Genomic DNA, 25,791 nt, shown 5'->3' with positions numbered 1-25,791 from the left:
CGTGGACCTTGGCTGGGGGCAGGAATGTATACTAAAGAAAGGTATGCTCAGGTTGGAGTGGGGAAGGTGCCCCTTCTGAAAGGTGCGAAACCTTCACCAGGACCCTTCACACCAGGCATTCCACCAAGCTCCACAGGGCTGGGAGGGAACTGACAGTGAAGATGTCAGTCTGCTCTCCGTTAAGTCCAGCCTGGGGAGAAACGGGGATGGTAGGGAAGACTAGGGCTACAGGGCTACCCTAGTGGCTTCCTGGAGGAAGGGGGCTTGGCCACCAGGTAAGTGTGACTGGCTGATGGGAAGGCCCAAAGGCATGGAGTGACGCTGGGAGGTGTCTGTGTGGGGCAACATCTAGAGTCAGGACAGATAAACGCCGTATTTCTGAAGTGAGAGGTGCTGGCACGGGGCGCCTCCTTCTCTCTCCTGAGGTCCCAGGCTGCTGTTTGGGTGCCATTAATCTAGCCAGGGCTTTAGGTTCAACCCCAGCAAGGCTCCCAAAACAAGAATGGCAATTAGGCAATACAAGTGAGTCATAAAGCTGCCACATCCTGTGGCACAGAGGTCTCCACGTGGGGAGTTTATTGACAGGAGAGCATGGAACAGAAGACAGAGCTGATAGTGCCAGCAGCTCCGAGGGGTGACTGGGGTGGCGTCCGGTGGAGCGAAGGGAGCCCAGGAATTGCTGGTTGAGAGAGGGCAGAATGCCATTGTCGTGAGCAGTGTGACGCTGCCGCAGCCCAGACTCAGGGGAGTGCTGCCCAAGGGCCTGGGGTGGGTCCCGGCTTTACTAAAGTTGAAGCACTCTGCGCCTTGTAAAGTGTGATTGAGTGAGAACATATTATGCGCTCTGGGCGCTGCTGGGGTTAGCGTTCCCTGGTGGCTCTGCAGAAGCCAGCTCCTGAATCTGTGTCCACACATGGGTAAAGATGAGTCATAAAAATGTGGCCAGGTGCCAAGTCCTGGATCGGGGAAGGACGGCTCCGTGACACCAGCTCTGAGGGGGCCAGCTGCCTTGGGGACCTATGGGGGGTCTTGGGGAAGCCAGTGGCTTCCAGAGGCTGGGGAGGGTTTTCTCTACCAGTCCTGTCTCCATGAGAGGTGGTGGCAGGCCTGGGGCAAGGGTGCCACAGACTGGAGCTATTTCTACAGCTGCAGAGACGACGCTCCCCTTCCTCAGCATGACTGGCCAGAAGCCTCGTCTCTGCGCACGTCTCCACTGCTCACCTTTTTGGCTCTGGATATGATTGGGATTACACAGGGGAACACACTCCTTTCAGTGTCTGGGGGAAGAGTCTCCCCATGGGGTCCAGCAAGTAGGACCAGGCCCTTCCTCATAGCAGGTCTGCTCCCTTGGGGCACAGAGCACAGGCCCAGCCCGGACCCAGGGCTATATTAGGAGGCCAGGCTGGCCGGGACTGTGGGAAAGGTTCTGGGCAGCCAGAACCTCCTGGGGCAGGAGGGCATCCCTAGCAGGCGTCAGCCCTGAGCCAGGCACCACAAGCCCAGGCTCTGCCAGTCCAGCTCCGAAAGGAGCCACTGTCAGCCTGTCCATGGTCATAGTCTTGCCATCAAAACAGGACAGGCCTCTATGGGTCTTCTGAACCTGGCAGTTCCAGGCGCATGGGGGACAGAGGACTGCAGAGGGAAGGGTCATGCAGGCTGAGAATCTGGTGTTCCTATGCCCCAGGCAGCCTGGTTGGAGCAGACTGTGGGAGGCTTATCCCCGCCGTTTGGAAGAGACAGTAGCTCAGGACACTGACTGCCAGAGAGGAATCTCAATCTGGCTTTGCCTTGGAGGGGACAAAAGCTGGCAAGGTGGCAGTGTGAACCAAAGTGCAGGGAGAGGGGTTTGGAGGTCCCCAGGTGCTGCAGAGCCTGCCGGCCCTCAGGGGCGTCTCAGTAGCTTCTGTGGAGGGCAGGGGGAGAGGTGGTCTCTGAGACCCCACCCACTTCACTCTGAGCAGTGTCATCATGGCCTGCTTTATGGAATAGGCTCCAGCTCAACTCCCCTGTAGTACAAAAGGGGTAACTGAGGCTCAGGAGAGTCTGAAGTCACAGGTCAGCACCGGGTCTCCATGTCCAAGGCAGCATGTGGCAGTGGCCATCATAGCACCTGTGCTATCCCCTGGGATCCTCCCAAATGGACATGTTCCATGTTCCCACCCTGTCCTCCCTCAATAGTGGCCAAAGCCAGGGACCAGCCAACACCTCCGACCGCCGGGGCCACACGGGCATCCTCTTTATTGGTGCTTCCAAGGTGCTGGTGCGGAGCCCTTGGTCGAAGGGCCAGGACTGTGGGGGAGGGTGGCAGCCCCAGAGACAGCAGGGGCGAGGAAGTGCTCTGGCATAAAAAAGAGTTCCTGGGAAAGGCTCCTGTTTCTGAGCATTCGGGCAGCAAGGGGAGTGGTGCGCACTTCTCAGCCGAAGACACTCTTGGCGGGTCCGGCTTTGGGCTTCTCAAAGACAGTCTCGGTGCCTGTGCGGGTGCGGCTGAACACCGAGGGGGCGGCCGAGCCAGCTTGCTCTGTGGGAGGAGGCAAAGTCAGGGGCCAGCCTGGCTTCCCGGGAGGGAAGGTCCCTTATGATGGGTGCACCCTTTCCTGAGTCCAGGAATACTGGATTCTCAGAAAAGGATCCTTGACCACCTCCCCCCACCAGACACACACCTGCACCCCCACCCCCAGCCCCAGATGGCGTGAGGACACTCACCACACTCCCGCATGACCTGGTAGGTCTTGGACTTGATTTCTTGGTTCTTGGTCAGGTTTCCTCGGGCCCCCTTCAGGTCCTCCTCCTTCACAGGGGGACGCTTCTTCTTGATAGGGGCTTCCTGAGCACCAGCCTTGGAGATCCAAGAGCCTTATCTTACTACCCGAAGTCTCGAGGCGGGGACACCTACCTCTGTGCCTTGGCCCAAACCCCTCTTCTCTGTTCACTAAACCCAAGCCTATTCAAGGCTCTACTCCTTTTCCACAGAAAGCCTTCCCAACTATGCTCCACCTGCTGCAGGTCTCCCAGCTGTCTTGGTCTGACTTGCCCATGTGCCCTTCCCCTATAGCCTGGGAGCTCCTGGGAGCAGTGGCTGCTGCAGCCTCATACTGGTGTGTCTGTCTGCCTGGCCAAGCTCAGGGCTGGGCACAGTGGGGAATGGTGAAGGGGACTATCTCTGAGGTTGGGCAATACTAGGGCATTTGGTTAGTTCCAAAACCTGCTCACTGGGTGCCAAGGGGTCCCTCAAGGATTGCCCAAAAGTGCTAGTATTTACTTTGTGTCTTTGGGGCTGGAAATGGGGTAGAAGGACCAGATGCCCACAGAGTTACAGTCCAAAGTGACCACCCACCCATGGAGCAGGCAGCAAGGACAATCTTCTCCCTTGGCAGGCTGGTTTGTCCCTCCAGGGTGGGGGACACCCAGGCTCAGTGTTTAGCCTACCCCTCAACCCCAGGCGCCTGTGAGTCTGAGACCTGCCTGTGCTTGGGTGCAGGTGCAGGCATTTCCTCCGTCAGCCTGGGACAGGCTCCTCAGAGCAACACACTACACCCCTGCACAGGGATGCACCCAGCTGTGCCCCTCCAGCCTCATGTGCACACACATACAGCTTCATGCATATATCATACACAGAGACAGACAGACCTATGTGTGTAGCTACACACAGCGTGCATGGCTGCAGGGGCCATAGCTACAAATGCACAAAGCTCTATACACTGAGTTACAGCAGCAGCACACACATGCATGCACACAAACGCGCCCCCCGCCCACACACACAGGCACATGCAGAGATCTATCTAAGCCCCCACCCCTAACATTTCTCTCCACTCCTCCTAACAAACCATGGAATACCACCAAAGCCACACAGAAGAGGGGTTCTTCAGGGGGTCCTCCCTGAGCCCCCATCTCCCAAGGGCTGCAGAGCCTCCAGTTCATGCTTGGGGCTCAGTTCAAGACACAGCTGCCAGAGCCGAAAGTGTCCAGGACTCCACCTCCACTCCCTCTGGCATCAACACAGCCCATGCTGGGCCCTCCTACCTGGGACATGGTGGGTATTGTGTAAGCGCTGGGTCTTTGAAGGTGCCTGTCTGGCAGGCAGCAGCTGCTGGAGAAGGTCTGAGCGGAGCCCAGCCTTCTGGAACTTATATAGCCTGCTTGCTTGTCCCGGAGAGCCACTGCCCCTCCTCCGGCAGGCTCCCTGATGATTCAGGTCCGCAGGGTCGCTGGCTTCAGAGTTTATTCTCAGCGATGAGAGGGGCTCCGAGTACTGCTGCCTGGGTGCAGCCCTGATGAAAGCAGACGGCTGCAGAGACCCTGTGCCTTCCGGGACAGCTGCTTGATTCCCCTGGGGGAGGTGCTGGCACTGGTGGACTTGCTATGTGTTTACGGATGTGGGTCCTGGAATGTGTGACCATCTGAATTGTTCCTCTGCAAGGGTTCATCCCAGTGTGTGGGGTGGGTGTGGGGTGTCCCTGAGGGAACGGAGGGCCCTAGCCGGCTTGGACTGCTCCAAGCTTGTTTTTCTTCCTCTTCCATCCCTTCCCCTGGATTCCAGTGGAGAGATTTTCCATCCCTGCATGGTGGTAGAGCAGGAGCTTCCCGTGTCTGCTCCCTTTGCTCATGGCAAGCTCACTGGGCCCTGACAGCAAACCCAGAGAGAGAGGCTGCCGCAGGCCCACAGGTGGACAGCCTGAGGTACAGGGGCCTGGGGAGTTGCTCNGGCTGCCGCAGGCCCACAGGTGGACAGCCTGAGGTACAGGGGCCTGGGGAGTTGCTCAGCAAACCCAGAGAGAGAGGGGCTGCCGCAGGCCCACAGGTGGATAGCCTGAGGTACAGGGGCCTGGGGAGTTGCTCATGGTTTTGCTGATGTACTTGTCCTCTGTCCCATTCCAACTGCAAGTTCAGCGAGGGGGAGTAAGGGGTCTGGAAAGGACTAGGCAGGAAACCATGCTCGATGGTGAGGGCACTGAGAGAAGTGGGAGGCAGGCTCAGGCTCAGGTCTCCGACTAGGTGCGGCCACCACAGGGGGGCTGGCCTGCAGGACAGTTTCAGTTGGGGGACAGTGAAGCCCACTCCAGGTATTAAACTGCGGAGACAACAGGCCCAATCGCTCCCCTGGAAGGTCACTTAGCTCTTCTCTGCTAAAAGCTCCTAACACACTCCTCCTTGCAAGGGGAAGATCCCCCAGGGCACAGGACAGGACCCTAAGCCTGGAGTGGGTGTGGGGAATAGGTATGCACAGGAGGTTGGGGCCCTCCCAGTGACAGACATATCTAAGTCCTTTTCAGTTTATGGAGATTATTTTTATCCTTGAAGGCTCCAGGCAGATGGAACCCAACCAGGCACTGACATTTGGTTATCCCAAATGCCACTCCATTGCTGTCATACTTTGAACCCCACCCCAATACCCCTCCTGCCATCCTGGCTCCAGGAGGCCAATGAGAGGACTGCCAGGCTTGATCTGAGACAAGTGCTGACATGAGGAATGCCCAGGATGTGGCACATGGGCCAAGAGGCCGCCGAGGGCAGGCCAGGCCTCGTGGGGGCCTTCCACTAGCTCCAGGGGTGCCCCTGCAGATGGCACCTGACGCTGACGCTCTGCCCAGGGACCTGCCTTCCAGCCCCGCAGCCTCAGGGACGAGGATGTGGGCTGCTCACTGCTTATACTCTACCTCCCCAACATGACATCCTCCTCAGAGACGGACTTGCTTTAATTCTCACTAGCGAGGAAGTGGAGATGGACATGGCAAGAGCATGTTTGGGTTTTCCCTGGGCAGATGCGGGCTCCCACTCCTGCCATGAGGCTCCGTAAGGTTCCTTCTCACTCTGGTCTCTGGGGAGAACTTTCTAATTCACAGGCGAATCTTTTTTGACCCTGCCAAGCTGTTTCACCTCCAGAGAACACACAACCAACAACTACAAATGTGATGGCTTTTTTTTTTTAAAAAACTGTAATAAGATGCCAAACTTTATTGTAAACCATTTTACAATGTAAGTACATCATCTCTTTCATTTCAAAAAAACGTTTCTGTGAATCTTACCACCACCGATTAAGCACCCCCACTGGATGGCTGCTGAAGTGGGCCATGGTTTTGCTCGCATAGGTCTGACTTCTAACACACTTCAGGAAAAGAAAAATCAAATTTAAAACAACCCAACCAACCAACCACCAACCAACCCAGGAGCTCAAGGTGCTCATGGCAAGTCAGACCGTAAGTCCCTTACCAAAAGCCAAGCCCCTCAGAGCTGCCAGTGTTTCACAAAGTGAAACAGAGAGCTCTGCACTCTCAGCCGCAAACGTGTGAAACTTCTAAAAGCCAGCCCCACACTCTACGAGGCAGCTGCTCTGGCCGGTGGGAAGCTCCTTGTACTGCCTATCTTAGTACTGGCTGCGAAAAGGCCAGTGAACTGCAAGGGCAGAGTGGGCTGCCAGCTGGGCGCTGTTCCCTCCAGGGTTCTGAGGCAGCCTTTGGACATAAACTTGGGGCTGCAGCCTACAGGCTTACACTGCCTAAGGGAAGTCACAGCTTGGATTTGAGCCTTTTAACATTTTCCCTGAAGAAAGAGGCATGACAGGTGACATTAACCCATGACTCCCTGTTGCCAGGGAAGACACAAGTTAAAACTTGAGGAAGGAGACCACCAGCATGGCCGAGGGGCCACAGACCCTCCTCTTGCATGTGTGCAAGCTGAGTGGACCAAGAATCCACCACCACCTGGGATCTCACCAACATCCCCCCTTGCCCCCGGGGTTGCCATTGTCAACAACCCTCTGACAGCAAAAGGAAATAACAGTATCAACCACCTCTTCCATTTGGATATGACAGTTCTACCTCATTAGTTTATTTCCAATAACTACAAGAAATTTGTTCATGACCTTGACTTGCAAGGTTCCATCACAGGTGGCTTGGCTGAGGTCCAGATTTGGACAAATCGGATTGATAGCACACAATATCCAGTCAACGTCCCATCATTTCTCAACACGGTGATGGATGCCATGTGGCCAGGTGAAGAGCTGCACCTCGTAAGGCACCTTGGAGCAGGTGGTGAGGAAACTCATCCCAGGGAGGGAGGGCAGCTCGGGAGGAAGCCCTGACCACAGCCCTCTGATGTGCTCTCATGGGATGGTGCACCACGGAAGAGCCCCCAGTGACTGCAGGAGGCACTCCTGGGGATACAGATTTGTGTGTGTGCACACACACATATACACGAGAAAGGGAAGGCCAAACACGAGAGGTGCCCTATGGTGAGACACCCTATTAGACCCCCATCCCCTGGTCAGCCAGCTACTAGCTGCAGCCCAGAGACTAAAGCCCTTTCTGAAAATCAGGATACAGGGAAAAACCATCACTCCTCAGCTACCTCTTTGTTCCCCAAACCCACTGCTCCCTGGGAACTGGGCCGAGCCTTCAGATGAGACCATCTGAGGTTTACATAACCCAGGGTTTGTTTCACAGCTTTCACAGATTATGGCTCTTCTATCCCCTGCCCTGTTTGGAAACATTAGGAGCTCAAGACTGAACATGAAGCTCTGATTGTGAGCTCCAGGAAGGTGGAAGAAACAGCTGCAGGCACAGGTTGTTCAAACCAAAATGAAACAGGAGGGGAGGAATCAGAACTGAGTCAGTGATGCCATGAGCGCCTCTTAGGAACATGAGTTCCTGACCGTCCTGTCAGGAACATGAGTCTTGGTCTTCCCAATGCGACTGAGAATGGCCTGGTTCCAGCCACTCTTCCCCACTAGAGAGCTGCTGGGGGAAATACTGGCTACCATAGCTGTGGATGGGAGGGAGCACAGAGTCAGTCTGAGCAGGAGCGACACCGGCAAAATTGCCTCCTACCGCAGTTACAGTCCCTGCTCCTCTCGGCATCCTGGCTCTGCACTCCTGGCGGAAGATGGGCTGAGAAGGCCTCCCTGATGTTCACCTTCAAGTCCAGAACAGGCAGGACTCTGAGAGGCAGACGGCAGTCCCAGGGTACCTGGTTTAACAGCTGGGTTCATGCGCCACAATTCGGACCCAATGTGCTTAAGTGAAACACATGTTCATGCAGGTCTAAAAGGAAGGTTCTAAGTGGAGTGGCCGCCTCTGCACTTGTCTCACTTAAAGTCCAGCCTGTCTCCCTTCTAGCTCACACCTTAGCAGTGTGGCTTCCTGTTCCTAACCATCCGTGGCCACCTCTGAGCTTGACAAACCACTGAGCAGTGCCCCTACCTTGCTGCTTCCACAGCAGGGAAACTGCTGGGGTCAGCCCATTCCACAGTCACTCAGGAAACTCCCAAAGCCACAGGGGCCTGTAGCCATGCTGAGGAGTAGGGGCCACTCTACTGGGAGGGGACACGGCCTAGAAGCACCTTGCCCTGCCTGTGGTTTAGAGAGTGAGCTCTCTCACCCCTGCCTGCCTTAGCCACCTCAGCTTTGGAGGGCGAGAAAAACAGGATCACTTTGTGAGGCAGATGTTCTCCAGAATGCTGTGCAAAACAAATAGACGACACTAGGATGACAGGTACTAGGGCAGCAGGAGAGGAGGTTCCTGGTGCTGCGTCCAGAGGCTGGCTCTGAAGGCTGCAGCAGTGGGGGCTGAGAGGCCAAGACCACTTTAAATCGTGATTAGAGGCTCTGCAGACAGGCAGACCGCACTGGAGTCTGGTAGTCTTGGGTCCTCTGGACACAAAGACCTCTTAGCTAAGCTCCTTTCTTGGTCAAATTTAACTAAGACCTCTAATCTGCCAGCAGGAACGCTAGAGCTCGCCGGCCATGGATAGAGCTCTTCCTGTTCCACACACTCTGCAGCTCCTGGATCTGCATCCAGACCAGTTGCTCTAAGCTTGGGTCTGATCTTCACAGAACCACTGGGTTTGCTGATTCTAGAGAAGAGCCATCCTCCTTCCCTCCCCAATCATTTGTCTCATCTTATCATAGGGCATTATCTAACAATATTCCAAATAAAAAACTCCCAACTTTTTCCTCCTGCCAGCCCACACCCCATGAAAGGCAAATAAACCCATTTCTTTGGGGATTAAAAAGAGTTTTTAAATACAATAGTATGAAAATATAACTTAAAAATATAAAAGTCAAACAGCATACGGAAGACTTAAAAATCTCTGTTTTGCCCATTAGTCCCATAAGTACTTTGTAGGAAATAAACACATACCCCCAACCCGGTAACACTGTCACAGCTCATAAAACCAGCTTCAGAAATCAATAGTTACAAAAGCCATTTCGAGTAAGAAAGCATTCCGTTTCCAACTTGGTCAACGAGTCACTTTTAGCCCAAAGGCATTACGTGTTTGCACTGCCCACAGCCGTGGTGAGGGAACCCACCCACGGTCTGTGTGCCTGTGCTTCCTTCCACCTTGCCACCTGGTCGGACATGGGGCAGGGCCTCAGGTCCCTCACAACACTGTCTGGGACGACAACAAACAAACACAACTCCTTCCTTGCATATTTGGTCAGTGTTTGTAGTGCAACTGAATGGGGACCTCCAGCCGCCCGTGGCCCCCTCGGGCGCTGGCTCCTCTTCCCTCTTTTTAAGTCACAGTAGTCTGGGGGCAGGCGAGAGCGGGCAGAGACAGCAAGAGGAGCAGAGGTAGAAAGGAAGGGCAGAGAGTGGGGAAGGAGCGATGCTGCGGGATGACCTCTGCACACCAGCAGCTGGCGGGGCCCTCCTGTCACCCCCAGCATGGGAATGTGTCATACGGGCAGGCCGAAGCGGTGTTTCTTTTTCTTCACAGGCTTGAGGGGGGTCAGTCTGCGGAGGTCCTCCTCCACGTCAGACTCCTCCATCTCGTCATCCGCCGAGATCAGGATCTAAGGCAGTGGAGAGGTAGGGCCCGAGTCACCCCCAGCAGGGCCTTCTTCATTTGCCCTCGGTGGACTCTGGGCCCTTCAAGTCTCATGTTTCTTTTGTGTGTGGGTTTTTTTTTTTTTGGACAGAGTCTCACTCTGTCACCCAGGCTGGAGTGTCATGGCACGATCTCGGCTCATTGCAACCTCTGCCTCCTGGGTTCAACTGATTCTCCTGCCTCAGCCTACTGAGTAGCTGGGATTACAGGTGCGAGCCACCATGCCTGGTTAAATTTTTTTTTTTTTTTTTTTGAGACGGAGTCTCACTCTGTCGCCCAGGCTGGAGTACAGTGGCTGGATCTCAGCTCACTGCAAGCTCCGCCTCCCGGGTTCATGCCATTCTCCTGCCTCCGCCTCCCGAGTAGCTGGGACCACAGGCGCTCGCCACCTCGCCCGGCTAGTTTTTTGTATTTTTTAGTAGAGACGGGGTTTCACCGTGTTAGCCAGGATGGTCTCGATCTCCTGACCTCGTGATCTGCCGGTCTCAGCCTCCCAAAGTGCTGGGATTACAGGCTTGAGCCGCTGCGCCCGGCCCCAATTTTTTTTTTTTTTTTTTGCTACTTTTAGTAGACATGAGATTTCACTACGTTGGCCAGGCTGGTCTCAAACTCAAGTAATCCACCTGCTTCGGTCTCCCAAAGTGCTGGGATTGCAGGCATGAGCCACCATGCCTGGCCAAGTCTTACGTTTCTTTACAAGAGAGTGAGGGAACGCTCCCTATACTCAGTGAGACACACTAGCCTCCATAGGCCATGTTCACTCCAAGGACACTCAGGGGCTACTGAAGCCAGCACTGAGTCAACAGACCCCCTTCCTCTGCTAATGTTCCCCACTTCTCGGTCCACCTCCAGGGGAACCGACCGCCACCAGGACAAACTCAGCAGGGATCTGCAGCCTAAGGTCACCCTGGCTAAAAAAAGCTCAACCATGACACATGCAGTTGTTGAAGCTGCCTTAAATACTGCAGAGGCAGACTGAAAAGCCTCTTTCAAAAGGAAGAGAAAGCATCTGTGGGCAAGGGGAGTCCAGCGTGGCTGCTGAGCCAACTCTGCAACTGCTGAAGACAAATAGCGGCACTTTGCTGTTCTAAGCCCCTGGAATGACTCAGCCATGCAGCTGGGGCAAACACACTCATTCCCTGCCCGCCTGCCTGGCTCCTTAGACCTCCGAATACCAGGGAAAGGTTGGAACCGCCTAGGTTGGGATAAGGAGGTCCAAAGTTCATCTGTGCAGGGAAACATGAACTCCTATTCTAGGGCAGGGCAAGCAGTCTCATCTCCTCTTCCCTGCACTGTTCCCTTGCAGGGCTTCCTGCCTCTAGTCTTGGTTCTGACCACCACACTCCCACTGCTCCTCACTGCCTGTGCGAGCACATCCCAGTGCCTCAGCCTAGATCACATGGCATCGCCCATCTAGCTCGGCCTGTGCCTCACTTCTTGTCCTTCTGTCCTATGCTCCAGAATACAAGCCACAGTGCATTTCACACTATGGCCCAGACACCAAACCATGTGACTATGAATGCTCATGAGCTGCTGCTTCTGCCCGTAACACTGTTTGCCACTCACCTAATGTTCACCAAGCTCTCATGACAGGCGCTGGCCAGATTCTAGGGACAAGCACCTAGAGAAGACACGGCTTCCCCTCTGTCCTACTCATCTATTCGTCTTCTGAAACTCCCTCCAGGCTGTCCCAGGGCCCTCGTTGGGTTCTGCCTACGCCTCAATCTCAGAACATATTACGGTGTCATGACAAGCTACTTATGTGTCCACCTGCACCTCACCCATGCATCTGACGGACTCTCCAGGGAAGATGTTCGTCTCAGCTTTTCTGCAGCTCCCACCTGCACACAGTGCTCTCCGCCTCGGGAGCTTCCCAGGCCTCCCATGAGCTGGCCCTGCACGCAGATGTGGGGTGAGTGCTGCAGGGCCACCAGAACACATATCCTGGCCTCAAGGCTGCTATTCATGGCCCCTGTTCTTCCCTGAGGTCCACAGAAGACCAGAAAATAAGGGGGGGATGAGGTTCCTCCTGTAAGGTCTGGTTACCCCTATATTTTAGAAGTTTCCAGCTGCCTTAGCCAACACTTCCCTTGCTCTTTAGTGGTGGGCAGAGATTCAAATACCCTAATGCTTGAAGGTCAACCGCCAGGCCCATGATGGTCCTTGCCAGCTCACCAAACAAGGCAGCACCTCCCTCTCCTGTCATCTCCACCAACAGAGGAACTGTCGCAGGCAAGCCACCCCCATCTGCTATGCCCCCCTGCCCTAGGCAGGCCCAAGGGACAGTGGGAATGGGTCCTGGCTGGACAGAGCTGTCTGTCCCTCCCTCATCTCTGGCTCAGCCTCTTCTCCCGCCCTTTGGCTCGCACTGTGACTTAGCACTCAAGGGAAGACCAAACACAAACATGAGACCAGAGACCCCCTTGGGCCAACGACGTGATGGCTTGGGCCCTTGGAGAGTCGGGGAGGCCCTACCTCAGACTCAGACTCCTCGTGGGATGCGGCCCTCCGGTAGCGGACCTTGCTCCCATTCCTTGAGTCCTGGTTGGCTCCCCTTTCTTCTAGCTTAGCTTTCGTCTTCCCCTTTCTCATGAGGAAATTGTCCACTACCCAAAACATCAAAGCCTGCGGGAAGGAAAAATGCAGGTTACTTTGGGATACACCATTTTTCAAAGCAAAGCCGAGCAGCCCCCTATCCGCCCACTCCCATTCCAGGTTAAAAGATCCAGAGCTAGAGAAAGAAAAACCCAATCCAATCACCCTGCTATCTCCCAAAGCTTAGAAAGAGACTCCCAGTCTCCGTGTCCTCAGGTTCAGTTTTCTGATCAGTGTGTGCAAGGAACGTGCCCTGAGAAGTCTTTGTTGTGGTAATTGGGGGAACAGCCTGTTTGGGGCCTGGAAGCAAGGTCTCTGGACACGCGTTCCGGGCCCCTCCCCACAGACTCCGTGTGGGTGGCCAGCACACCCTGCCATTGTCTCTTTGTCCCAGCTTCCCTCACCACTTCTGTTTCCTAACTTCTAGCCATTGTGCTCGGGAGTTTCTCAAGATCCGTGGTCAGGAATGAACAATGGGTATGTTTGAAACGATCCTGAACTAGAGGCTGGCGCTACACATGGGTGGGGCTTCTTGGTGGGAGGCCCCTTGGCAGGGAGGGCAAGACAAAGCTCCCAGGCCCCTCCATCCTGGATGGGGGCCCTGGGATGGGGCCTTGCCTTTTGAGGGGGTAATCCTGCCATTTTCAGGTCTGGGGGTGGGAGAGGTGGCAAATGGTCACGCAAAAAGACCTAAGGGCTACAAAGTGAGCTTTCTGTCCAACTCAGAACTTTGGACAGGAACCCTGCCAGGCAGGGAGCAAACTGACGTAAAAACGCAACATGGCACTGACGTTGACAAAGAAGGGGACGATCAGCATGACGATGGCCAGCTTCAAGTCTGGGTTTTCAATGGGATTCAACAGGGCCACCTGTAAAGAGAAGCAGACTCAGTGAGGTAGGGAGAGGCCACTGAAGAGTGTGCCTGGGGTGGGTGGGTGGTACCCACAGGCCCTGAGGGAGCCTTAGCTTAGACGCTTCCCCCAAAGCCCAGTGGGAGCATCACCTCATGCCCAAGGTTCCCAGATGAGACTGTCCACAAGGAACCCTTGGAGACAACATGGAGCAGCTGGTGCTTTGGCAGCATTCCCCTCAGTGTGGACTTGCAAAGTGCAGCGGGCATACAGCCACCAAGCCAGGGCAAAGCAAGCAGTGCCCACTGGGAGAGTGGAGTGCAAGCTTCAAGGGGCTGGAGGAGTGAACTCAGCGGATGCTCATTATAGACACCAGCAAGGAGGCCCCAGACCACGTTCTAACAGATATCCCACACCTCAACCACCCCGAAAAGACAACAGCTCTGAAAAGCCTTGGCTTATTTTCTTAAATAAAATCCAGCCACAAATAAAACCCAAAGGAGGCCAAGCTGAGCCACTTGTTCTCAAAGGCTTCTGGCTGGTCTCCCGTGGGCATTTGGGGATGAGGAGTGGGGGTTTATCTACACAGAACTGGGGTCAGAGGGCAGAGGCCAGGGTTGGAGAGCCCGTAGGCTGGCCAGGGCATCGGCACGCCGAAGGTCACAGACTGTGGAAGCTGCCTGTGGCACCAAATGGCTCAGTTAAACTATCAGCCAAGAGAGATGTGTGACAGGATATCTGCCGATGTAGAAACATGTGTCGCTGCAAGGCCTAAAAACCACCATCAGATGGTAGCAAGCCAAGGGCAGGGACTGTATTTCATTAGTTTTATACATCCCAAGGCTTCATCTAGAACAGACATTTAAAGTGGATGGACACTAAGAATTGACAAGCTCTTTGGAGTAGCTGCCACATCAGACCAAATCCAGGACGCATTCACAGAGTTAAAACAGAAGTTTGGTTTTCCTAGAGTTGGTGTGTGTCGGTGATGGAGAGGAAGTGCTGCTTGCTCAGCGTGGCAAGGAGCTGCTAACGCAGGGACGAAGCAAACCTTTTTCCACTGAAGTATGAGGAGGACGATGAAGACGACAGATTTTTCAAAAATCATGATCACGATGTAAAGAGCGCACTGCCCGACCCAGGCTCCACACTGCAGAGGGTCTCCTGCAGGGACAGGCAGGTGCTTAGTCACACAGGGGCCAAGCATCCGAGTGAGATGATGTCCCCACCCCACTCCCCCACACACCCCAGAACCCTGGCTGTAAAGGTACTTAATGAGTCCCCCAAAGTCTAAAAGATTACTTCATCCTTAACAGACAAATGCAGCATTTTAAATAAAATCAGAGAATTCCTTATTTGAAGATACTAAAATGGACTTTAAGAGATCCTAAGATGGGATTAAAAAGCGCTAAAGTTAGGAAATGCTCATTGCTGGAGCTCAGAAAAGCTGTTCTTTCTGCCTGCTGGCAGCAGAAGCTGTATGAAGCAAGACTGCTATTCTTATCCGTTGTTGATTTTTCCAGTGACGGCAGGGCTACCCCTCCCTTCTCTGTCCACGAGTGGACTGATGTTTGTGGAGGATGAAGCAGGACCCAGTCGCTTTGTCTCCCACCTCCCCACCTCCCATTCCTTACCCCACTCCCCGGGCCATCCCTGATACCTCAGCCTTGAGAGCAGAAACGTGACTCTGGAGGAATCTGGACTCTGACTGTCCAGCATGGGTCACTCCAAACACCTTGGCCAGGGACAAGGAAGTGGAGAGAAGCCCTTGGGGCAAGGAGGTGGGAGGGATGGGCCGGGGCCCAGGGCTGTGACAAAGGTCCATCTAGGACCCCTTCAGTCACCATGCTTGAGAAACCGAGGGACCTAATAGTCCAAGCTGGGGGACGTGCAGGCCCTGGAGTGTCTCCAGGACATTCTGAACGGAGAGAAGACCAGCCCCTCCAGGGAATGATCCTGTGACATGAAGAACCCTAGGGTAGCTCCTGGGAGCCACACAGGCCTCCCCAAAGTGGGAGACCCACGGGAGAGCAGGATGTGGGAAAGCCGCCTGGGTCTCACCCTGGAAATTCTGCCAGAGCTGCCTTACCATAGCTGGTCAGAAGAGGGGGTACAGGGTAGCATTTTGGGGGGGTGGGCAAAGGCCCTAATCCAGGCTGTGAGAAGATAATTTGGTCCAAAGAGAAATCTCTAGCTTCTCATTTGGCTTTATCGGTTCTGTAGCAATCCCTGTTTGGGCACCCATGCTGGAGGCCCACGCCCTGCCCAAGCCTGTCAGCTGTACACAAGGGAATGCCTTTATGCAGCTGTAATGGACAAAACACCACGCCATTCCCTTTTCTGGAAAACCCGGGGAGAAGTGTGGCAGAAAACAGGCAGAAACATATCAGGCACCTCTTCTGAGCAATTCCTTTCTACTTTCACTTAAGGGATAGGAAACATTTGAGCCAAAAAACTCATTTCAGAAGCATAATCCCTCCTTGATAGGTTAATGAGTTTTGCAATCCTTTTCCTTTCGGTAAGTCACCAAAGCTTATCAAGAGCAGTTCTCAAAACAACAGATGAACTTATTTGTGAGAAACCATTACGTAAGTTTGAGGACAGTCGGACAGAAAGCGCCACTAGGAAATCTCTCTGCGAGGACTGGAGTGTTCGGGAGCCAGCAGAGAGCGCGGCACCGCTTATTTACTATGGAAGGACGTCCGCTCGCTCGGCATGCTCACTCCATCTGCTCTTCGGTTTTAAGTGACTGACAAGGAGGAAAATGCTTTTCCTCCCACCCATCTCACGTCGCCCTGGTGTTCTAAGTTTCTGCTACACAACTTAGCTGCAGCTGCCTCTTTAATTTAGATGCTAGAATAAGAAAGTTCAGAAACGAGAAAAGAGAAAAAGCAGCCGTGACCCCCTCTGGCACACCATTTCCTCTGGGCACCCAGATCTCACGCAGCCACTGTTGGGAGAAGCGCAAGTGGCTGCTGTGTTTCCTGACTCCTGTTTCACCTGTGAGTCTTTCAGACGTGCCCCCGCCCCGCCCCGCCCCAGTCTCCTCTTTAAAGGACAGACATGCCAGGCAGTGTTGCATGTCCTGCTTTGTCATTGCTGTTACTGTTTTCTTAGAGATGGGGTCTCACTCTGTTGTTCAGACTGGAGTGCAGTGGCATGAACACAGCTTACTGCATCCTCAAACTCCTAGGCTCGAGTGATCCTCCTGCCTCAACTTCCCAAGTAGCCGGGACTAAGGATGCGTGTCATTGTGCCTGGCTAATTTTTAAAAACATTTTTTCTGTAGAGACGGGGTCTTGCTTTGTTGCCAAGGCTGGTCTTAAGCTCCTGGGCTCAAGTGATCCTCCCCGCTTAGTCCCCCAAAGTGCTGGGAATGACAGGTGTGAGCCACTGCACCCGGCCCTGTGTGTCTTGCTTTTTACTGCAAGGAACAACCTCAGGCATGTAGGTGTTTTGTTTAGGTTTAATTATTTCCTTAGTAGAAGTCACAGGAATAGGGGCCAAAAGGAGGGAACACATCTGTGGTGAGAGGCTTCCAAAAGGGAGAGCTTGGCCAGGGACGGGCAGCAAGACCCATGAAGCACCGTGACCCAGACGTCAGGGCTTCCACATGGGAAAGAGTGGCGTGGTAATCAGAGTGCAGACACCATGCACTGGATCTGGTCTCAACCGCCGGGGCTGTGTGGCCTATTTCCCTGAGTCCCACATTCTCATCAGCAAACTCATGGCTTTCTCTTCTAGGAACAAAAGACACGTCGTAGAAAACAAGCCCCTCTTCTCCATTTACACGAGAAGAGAGCTGTGGGGACCTCTGCCTCAAATGGATGGGCAGGATAACAGGAGTAACAGCCCCACACAGTTGCCCACATCCAAATCCCTGGAACCTGGGCGTGTGCAGCGTCACACAGCAAAGGAGAATTGAGGCTGCAAATGGAATTAAGGTTGCTAGTCAGCTCACTTTAAGACAGGGAGAGTATTCTGAGGGTCTAGGTGGGGCCAAGGTAATCACAAGTAAACGTAAATCACACTTTAAAGTGGAAGTCCGCAGTAAGTCAGGGCAACTTGATGTGGGATAAACCCAGCGACTGTTGTTGGCTTTGAAGATGGAGGGAGGGGCTGCGAGCCAAGGCTTACAGGCAGACTCTAGAGGCTGGAAATGGCGAGAAAACAATCTTCCCAGAGGCTCCAAAGCCAGCCCCACTGACACTGGGACCTTAGCCCAGTGAGACCCATGGCAGACATCTGAACGAAAAAAGATAATCAACTTGTGTTGTTTCAGTTTGTGCTATGAAGTTTGTGGAAATGTTACAGTAGCAATAGAAAATAACATAAATTGATGGAAATAGAAAACAACAGGTAACTGAGCAGACAAGCTATCCTTCCTCAGCCTGGGGAGGACTCAGGATAGTCCCTGCAGCTTTATTTGGAGACATTCTGGCTTGAAGACTCTGGCTCCCAAAGGCAGTGGTGGGATGACGCAGGGGCAGGGGCCGAGGCAGGCCAAGAGATTGAGAAGGAGGCTGATCTACCCTTGGGGATGAAGACAAAATGTGAGGGAACAACTGGTAGCATTAATGCTTGGTGTATCCGAACCAGACCTGATCTTCACTCCCAGGTCACTGAGCAGCACCTGACTGACTGTGGTGGATCCACCTTAGCACTGGTCAGCTATAGTAGAGCTGGGAGCCACGCCTTCCAGAAGGGATCTCAACTGCAAAGGAGTAGTTGTGAGCACTGTTTGCAGGGGTGGTGGGAGGGTTTAGGTATCCTGGTGCAGCAGGCCCAGGCTCCCATAGCTATGCACCGGCTGGGTGAGCTTTGTGCATCACGTAACTCCTTTGGGTGTCCATTCTATAAATGAAGATGACGCTGTGTTAGTCCCCCTGCTGTAGTCCATTTCTGTTCCGCAGCTGAGGACTCAATGACTCGCAGCTTCTCAGAAGCCTTCCCTGGAGCCACAGGAGGCACACGCTGTGTGTTGGATGCTATCTTAAGTCAGTGACTCATCAGGCATCAGGTAACGGGGCTAAGAAAAGCCCTCCCCTGAGTTCATCTCCCCTCAACAGAGACAAACAATTACTTGAGATTTCTGGAAATACCCAAGGCACTCATTGCCAGCTCCATGAATTGGCTCCCCTTTTAAACCGTCAGTGCCTTGTGAATCTTCAGTCATCTAGGAGTGAGTGGCCCTTGAGCCCACAGCCATGAGCTCTTTGGGACAGGAGAGTGCGGATCCCAAATTCCATCCGCTCTCCCTCCCTCTTGTCCTCTGTGGCTCTCTCAAGGCAAAGGTTCCATTGATGCTGCTCCACCTTGGAAGAGGAGCTTCTGCCTGCAGACACCCGGGGCCAGCTGTAAGGGTGGGAGAGAGCTGATGTTACCCCTAACTCTGTTCTGAACACCTCAGAGGGCAGCGAGGGCCTGAGGAAGCCACCCTCCAGTACCAGCCGTGTGGAACGGCCTGGCGACAGGACAGGCACAGATGTGCAGCAGCAAGAGAGGCACGGCTTGCTGCCTCGTTACTGAACACCCTCAGAACATGAGGGCTGCCCCATCTCCCTAACCTGCTGGCAGGTGGCGTGAGCTCGACAGGCAGCCTGGCGGAATGAAGAGGCCCTGTGGTCCTGTGTGTGGGACTGCTGGTGTCTTCCAGGAGAAGGGACAGACATTCAGCCTTCTCTCTGCGTCTAGTGTCTCCTGTCTCCTGCTACCTTCCCTGCCATAAGGTGAGGGCCTTGGCGGTAAAGCAGGCACCCATACCCACAGGAGGGTGAGCTCGAACCCAGAACAGCCCCCTCTACCACAAAGAGGAGACAATGGCAGCTCCCCAGCCATTTCTGGATCTGTTTGCCTGATGGGCCGCATGGGGCAAGGAGCAGAGACCTCCAGCAGTTCCCTCATGCCCTGTCCACAGCACATTACCATATTCGCCGAAGCGCAGGGACTCCCACTGCTGCCACTCCACAAGGACGCTGACGGCACGCACCCCCACGTAGATGAGCAGCATGCCCACAGTGGCATCCAGGAGGAAGTTGATGAGGTACCTGTGAGGACAGGGCACATGCATGCTCACGGCAGAAGCCACAGGGCCAGAGGTCATGGCTGACGTGGGTGGCCTGAGGGAAGCGGACGGACCCAGCATTTGTTTGGGCCCATTCTGGGGGCTGGCAGCCCTCATGTGCTAGTGTAGCTGTCACTTCCAGGTGCCTCCCAACCATGTGCTGAAGCTCATCAGGAGTGGGACCACCTGAGGGAGGTGAGTGAGGGGCAAAGACACTTAAAAACTGCCAGTGCTGGCCGGGTGAGGTGGCTCACACCTGTGATCCCAGCACTTTGGGAGGCCGAGCCAGGCGGATCACGAGGTCAGAAGATCAAGACCATCCTGGCTAACATGGTGAAACTCCGTCTCTACTAGAAATACAAAAAAATTAGCTGGGCGTGGTGGCGTGTGCCTGTAATCCCAGCTACTCAGGAGGCTGAGGCAGGGGAATCGCTTGAACCCGGGAGGCGGAGGTTGCAGTGAGCCGAGATTGCACCACTGCACCCCAGCCTGCGCGACAGAGCAAGATTCCATCTCCTAAAAACCAAACAAAAACCTGCCAGTGCGTCTGCCAGGTGAAGGTTCAATGGAAGACAGAGTACCTGGAAGCAGCCAGGGAAGTCAACAGGAAATAGAACTTAACTGATGACAGAAATGCCTACGCAATGATTCTGCTCACTCCCTGAAAGTCCAGCCCAGGAAGCCCAGAACAGTGCTGCTGCACCAGAGAGCTACAGGAAAACAGCCTCTGGGGTTTCACGGACAAAGAGGGCAGGGCCACGTGGCCTTCGCCCATCCCCATCTGCAGTCAAGCCTAAGTAATATTTTTACACTTTTTTTTTTTTTGAGATGGAGTCTCCCTCTACCGCCCAGGCTGGAGTGCAGTGGTGCAATCTCAGCTCACTGCAGCCTCTGCCTCCGGGGTTCAAGTGATTCTCCTGCCTCAGCCTCCCAAGTAGCTGGGATTACAGGTGCCCACCACCACACCCAATTAATTTTTGTATTTTTAGTAGAGACAGGGTTTCATCATGTTGGCCAGGCTGGTCTTGAACTTCTGGCCTCAAGTGATCTGCCTGCCTTGGCCTCCCAAAGTGCTGGGATTACAGGCCTACACCACTGTGCCCGACCTACACTTTAAAGAGAGAGCTTTCCTCCCTATGGGAAAAGGCAAGATAACTGGGGGAATGAGAGGAGGATGCTCCGAAGGGCGTGCCACATGGACTGTGTTCTTGTAAGGTCTGTTTCCATCTGACACAAAATCTTTTCTCTCACCAAAGAAAGGCCCTTTGCCACTCACCCTCTCTTGAGGGCTTGTACCCAGATCCAGCTGAGCACTGCTGACCACAAGCCCCAGCTCTCTACGGTAGACAGAGTGGGAGGCAAGGGCACTGGGTCCAGTACTGACCCTCTGAGATACCATGTGGCTCTGAAATCCTTGCAGGTAAGCTCCAGGACACCACATGCCCCAGCTGTGGTGGGCTTTCCATTGGCTGAGGCTTGAGACATTTTGTGCAGCCTCACAGCCTCCTATCCCGGGCTGGAGCTTTGGTGATGTGCACACAGCACTCTAATGCCAGAGGGCGCAGCCTGTGCTAGGGTAGGTCAGCAGGAAAACCCATGCAAAGAGGGAGGGGGCATTTCTCCTGCCTGCCCTTCCTCTGTAAAATCACAAGGGGTCACTCTCAGACCAGAGATGGCAGGAGCTGCAACTGCTTCCAAGGCAATTTCTCTCTGGCCTGAAGCTATGCTGCTCTTAAATACTTTAATTTGTGTCCAGAGCATCTCACGCCTGCGAGAACAAGGACATGTGATGTACATACAGGCCTTACTTTCATTCATTCACTTAGCAAACATTTACGAGCCTACTGTGCGCCACGCCTTGGGAATAAAGAGAGAAACTTCTATGTTCCATACTCAACACAGGTGATTCTGACATAGCAAAGCATCATGTGGGCCCTGGAGGCCAGACTGGTTTGGTCCATGACTCCTGAGCGGTGTGAACTTACAGTATATATAACCTCTCTGTGCCTCAGTTCCATAACTGTAAAATGGGGATAATCAAAGTCTCTATTAATATATGGCAGGCTGCTGTAAAGACAAAGGGAGGCAGAAGAGGTAGGCAAGCCTCCTCTGCCACTCCACCGGCTAAGAGAAGAACCATGTGGGTGCCATTAGCAAGGAGGACAGAATATCATGGCAGGATTGAGGTCACAGATTGCTCTGGGGGCTGCATGGAAGGCACGCTGCAGTGATAAGGTGGAAGAGGTCAATGATGGTCAACAACAGTTTTGACCCTGAATGGGTGATGCCACAGAGTAGCCCCAGTGTGTCCTCCTGTGAGCCCCAGTGAGACACTCCTGTAGGGCATTATTCTTCCTTGCCAGGGGCGGCTTGGAAACTGGGAAACATAAGGACACTAGAAAATCAAAGGACAGAACTTGGATTGATGAACAGAAAGCCAGTGCACAGGGAAAGTGTCACCATGTAAAGCCCTACTAGCCGACTGATAGCTGTGTATGTGAGCTCCAAGACAGCATGCACAGCATGGTCTCTCAGAGGAGCACAGAGGAAAAGGGGAGCACCCTCTCCTCAAGCCAGAGGGAGCAGGACCAGCAGCAGAAAGCAAGGCCAGCCTATATTTTCAACGGAGGGGCAGCTGATGTTTGCACTCAAACAGGGGCCACTTACAGTGAACAAGGGTCCTCTTCAGTAAGATCTGCTAGGTATACGTTTGCAAAGTGGATGAACAGCATTCCTATGGCTTGCTTGGAAGTGTCTAAAAACCTGTACAAAATAAAACCAACACTGGTTATCAGCCTGACAGGAGGGCAATATCCAATTTGAGGAAAACAAGAAGTCTGAAACAGGAAAAAAGCCACCCAACCTTCCAGTCACTGGTCATCTCTTCCCGGGCCTCGAATGCTAACTCAGGCTCGGCATCACAGACACCTTTCAAAGCCCGCGATAACATTGCCTTTGAAATCCCTAAAAGGCCGGCGCGGTGGCTCAAGCCAGTAATCCCAGCACTTTGGGAGGCCGAGACGGGCAGATCACGGGGTCAGGAGATTGAGACCATCCTGGCTAACACGGTGAAACCCCGTCTCTACTAAAAATACAAAAATTAGCCGGGCGCGGTGCCGGGCGCCTGTAGTCCCAGCTACACGGGAGGCTGAGGCAGGGGAATGGCATGAATCCGGGAGGCGGAACTTGCAGTGAGTGGAGATCACGCCACTGCACTCCAGCCTGGGCGACAGAGTGAGACTCCGTCTCAAAAAAAAAAAAAAAAAAAAAGAAATCCCTAAAAGGTCAAGGATTGATATTTAAAATATGTTTTAAATTTTTCATGTTCTTACTTCAAAATAAAATGCTCGATCACAGCTTTGCGATGCAGCCCAAGGACTGCCTCTATTTTAAAGTGCTCCCGTTCAACTTCACTCACGAGCTAGATTATGCGTGAAATTAACAAGACTAGCACAAATCCAGTACTGCAGCTGGATCCCTAAAGAAATTTTAGCTGCTGCCATTTAAACAACGGGCTAGATGAGGGTAGGCACACCTTTTCTGTAAAGGACCAAAGAATAAATATTTGAGGTTTTGTGCACCATACATCTCTATCTCAACTCCTCAGCCCTGCTGCTGGAGAACGATGCAGTCACAGACACAGCTATTCCAATCACACACACCGGGCCTGCGGGCTGTAGTGTGCCAGCCCCTGGACTAGATGATAAGCATTTCAAAAAAGAAAAAACAAGGGCGTTAATCTCTGAGAGGAGCTGTCCCCCCGCCTATGTGACAGGAGCACGGCGGAGACAGCGTGTGCCTTCAGTATGTCCTCCGCCAGCAGTACCAGGCAGTCACTCTCCTCTGTGGTCGAGGCACCTCTTGGTCATCTCTGTCTCTTGCAGCCTCCCAGCTGGGCAGGGTCTCAGGACTGCGGAGATTATCCAGACCAACCCAGTGATGGTGGCTGGAAAATCATTCCCTAGACTCATCGGAAAGGAGGAGTTACCAAAGGACAATGTATGTAAGACTCAGAGAGCCCTAAAGCTAGGTCTCCACCAGGTCCTGCCCCAGACCTGAGGTGGGAGTCATACATTCTAAAGTTAATGGGGTTTGAGAAAAATCAAAGGGGGGGAAATAAAAAGAATTATCAACATTCGGCAGCAACATGTTTAAGAACAAGCAAGTACACACTTAAAAATTTTATCACAGTGATTACTGACAGTTCCTCTGAAGGAGAAAATGGCTATTTTGTTAGGAAAGGTGCAAGCCCAAGGCAGCCTAAAACAGGCAGCTTCTTGTGGACACGAGCTGTCCTGAAGAGCTGACTGTATCCTTCCAGGTGATGTATTACTTTAGAGTTTTGTCTTTAGAACCTACTTCTGAAGCTTTACCACCATTTTACGAAGGAAAAATTGTGACTGCAGGATCATCTTCTGTGAAATAAATATATGCTTGATATATTATATCAAAGTCTATATAAGAAATATATGATTTGGTCTCTGTCCTGGTTTCCGACACAGAGCTCCTAAAACACTTGTAATCTCCTGAGTAATAGAGGTGCTAAGAGGAGTTTTTGTTCTAATACTTGGTCTCTGGCCTTGGTCCTGATACGAGCACCTAAACCTCATGGAATTTCCTGGAAGACAGCTTTTTGCTCTAATGAAGCAAGCATTAGTGGGCTCCTAGATAGCTTTGGGATGGGGCTAGTCACCAAAAGGACCAAGTCATGATTAGAAACTTAGAACTTTCAGTCCTAATCCCCCATCCTCCAGGGAGAAGGGAGGGGCTGGAGACTGAGTTAATAATCAATCATGCCTACATGATGAAACCTCCATAAAAATCCCTAAACAATGGGATTTGGAGCGCTTCTGGGCTGGTAAACACGTTCACGTGCTGGGAGAGGGGCACACCCCAACTCCTGTGCTCAGGACCCTTCTGGACCTCGCCCAGTGCACCTCTTCATCTAGCGTTCATCTGGGTCCTTTATAATAAACCAGTAAATGTAAGTAAATGTTTCCCTGAGTTTTATGAGCCGTTCTAGCAAATTACTGAATCTTAGTGGGGAAGTGGGGGTTGTGGGAACCCCTGACTTCATAGCAAAGTTGGACGGAAATGTGGATACCCTGAGGACCCCACTACTTACAACAGGCACTGAAGAAGGGGGCAGTTTGTGGGACTGAGCCCTTAACCTGTGGATTCTGTTCTAACTCCAGGTAGTTAAGTGTCCGAAGTGAATTAAATTATGGGACACCCAAGTGGTACTTGCAAAGTTGGAAAGCTGGTTGATGCTGGGGGAAGAAAACCCTCATATATTTGGTGTCAGAAGTATTTTAAGTAGAGAAACAGTTTCCCTTTATGCTAGGACCAAGAAAGACTCATTTGGAGAGAGGAGCATTTATATGCTATGTTTGACTGATCTCCAAATTTGGGTTAGTTTTTGCTTGTAACCCAATAGACTACAGAATCCAGGAATTTAAACCAAATCTAACAACAGGTAGACATAGATGAAGCAGCCAGCATTGGGGGGTGATGTATTTGTGTATCTTCCATCTTCTAGAAGTGGAAACAGAGTGATTCTAAAATAAAGGTAGGATCAAAAGTTACCTGGAGAAACAGAAATGCTTTCATCATATACATAGTTCCTGATGAATTTAACTCAGGGATTCCAGGTACATGATATTATGTATCATTTCTCACATTCCATGCCCTCCCCACTCCAACACCATACCTCATCCCCACCCCTAAGACTCCCAACATAGTCAAAAGCACTCCTGAATGAGTTAATACCTAAACACATACCATATCCTCCACGGACGTCTTTCATGCTTTGGTTCTCTGAAGCGTTTGACTGAAAGAAAAGACGACGTCAGTAGCTTTTCAAAGAAGCAATGTAAAGCAAGATGCACATACAGGCTGGGTTATCAGTCTACTCGCTGTGTATAGAACCAAGGTAAGGCACTTTCTCTGTTAACATGTGACAACACACAGTAAGCCCAGCGCAGGCCACTGAGGTCCTGTGTTGCTGATGATTGGTGTGGACTCCTTAGAACTGGACGCTTAGGGAGAAGGACTCCTCATAGCATGTGGAAAACTGTAATTTCCCCTTTGTGACACACAAGGCTCACTCGGATAAGGACTGGTAATGACAAAGTGAAACGCAGCTGCTTCCAACTTCAGGATGTGCTCTATCCAAGGACAAATCCATCATCCACTCAAATGTTTACTGAGTGCCTACTCCAACCCAGGCACTAAGGATACAAAGGTAAAACCAGTTTTCTTGCAACCAGGGGGCTAACACGTACATATCACATACGGTGTGATACGTGCTAGAGAAGAGTGAAGTCTGCAGCAGAATGATGGCACAAGGGAAGGATGGTCAACCCTGCAATGGGGACCGAAGCGTTTGTATGCCTTCCATCTTCTAGTGAAGAAGAGACTTTACTGATGGGGGATGGTCAAGCCAAGCCCTG

General features: G+C 52.8%; 2 protein-coding genes across 3 annotated transcripts in view; both read right to left on the bottom strand.

Annotated features, from left to right (window-relative positions):
* Window positions 1–2,212: 2,212 nt before the first annotated feature.
* On the bottom strand, window positions 2,213–4,300 carry MUSTN1 (musculoskeletal, embryonic nuclear protein 1). 2 transcript variants are annotated; one of them, XM_025375456.1, is made up of 3 exons: window positions 3,828–3,982; window positions 2,707–2,839; window positions 2,213–2,521 (listed from the first exon to the last, which is right to left on the bottom strand). In XM_025375456.1, exons 1-3 carry the CDS (start codon window positions 3,828–3,830, stop codon window positions 2,415–2,417), a joined length of 243 nt encoding a protein of 80 aa, XP_025231241.1. In that variant the 5' UTR covers window positions 3,831–3,982; the 3' UTR covers window positions 2,213–2,414. The 2 variants fall into 2 exon arrangements, with proteins under 2 accessions (XP_025231241.1, XP_025231239.1); XM_025375454.1 differs by lacking the exon at window positions 3,828–3,982 and adding an exon at window positions 4,024–4,300 and having other exon boundaries at window positions 2,214–2,521.
* A 1,628-nt stretch (window positions 4,301–5,928) lies between these two features.
* STIMATE (STIM activating enhancer) overlaps window positions 5,929–25,791 on the bottom strand; it is a 64,342-nt gene continuing 44,479 nt past the window's right edge. The window contains exons 2-8 of the mRNA XM_025375453.1: window positions 25,121–25,169; window positions 22,007–22,102; window positions 19,201–19,322; window positions 14,327–14,439; window positions 13,216–13,293; window positions 12,305–12,454; window positions 5,929–9,794 (exon numbers count right to left, since the gene is read on the bottom strand). Of these exons, the coding sequence (XP_025231238.1) occupies window positions 9,678–9,794; window positions 12,305–12,454; window positions 13,216–13,293; window positions 14,327–14,439; window positions 19,201–19,322; window positions 22,007–22,102; window positions 25,121–25,169 (725 nt within the window). The 3' untranslated portion in view covers window positions 5,929–9,677. The remainder of the gene's footprint in view (window positions 9,795–12,304; window positions 12,455–13,215; window positions 13,294–14,326; window positions 14,440–19,200; window positions 19,323–22,006; window positions 22,103–25,120; window positions 25,170–25,791) is intronic.

Source organism: Theropithecus gelada, chromosome 2 (assembly GCF_003255815.1).
Source record: "Theropithecus gelada isolate Dixy chromosome 2, Tgel_1.0, whole genome shotgun sequence".
In the NCBI taxonomy this organism is placed as follows: Eukaryota; Metazoa; Chordata; class Mammalia; order Primates; family Cercopithecidae; genus Theropithecus; species Theropithecus gelada.
The sequence above is the reverse complement of the archived record's forward strand: the minus strand, read 5'-3'. Positions and strand labels throughout refer to the sequence as shown.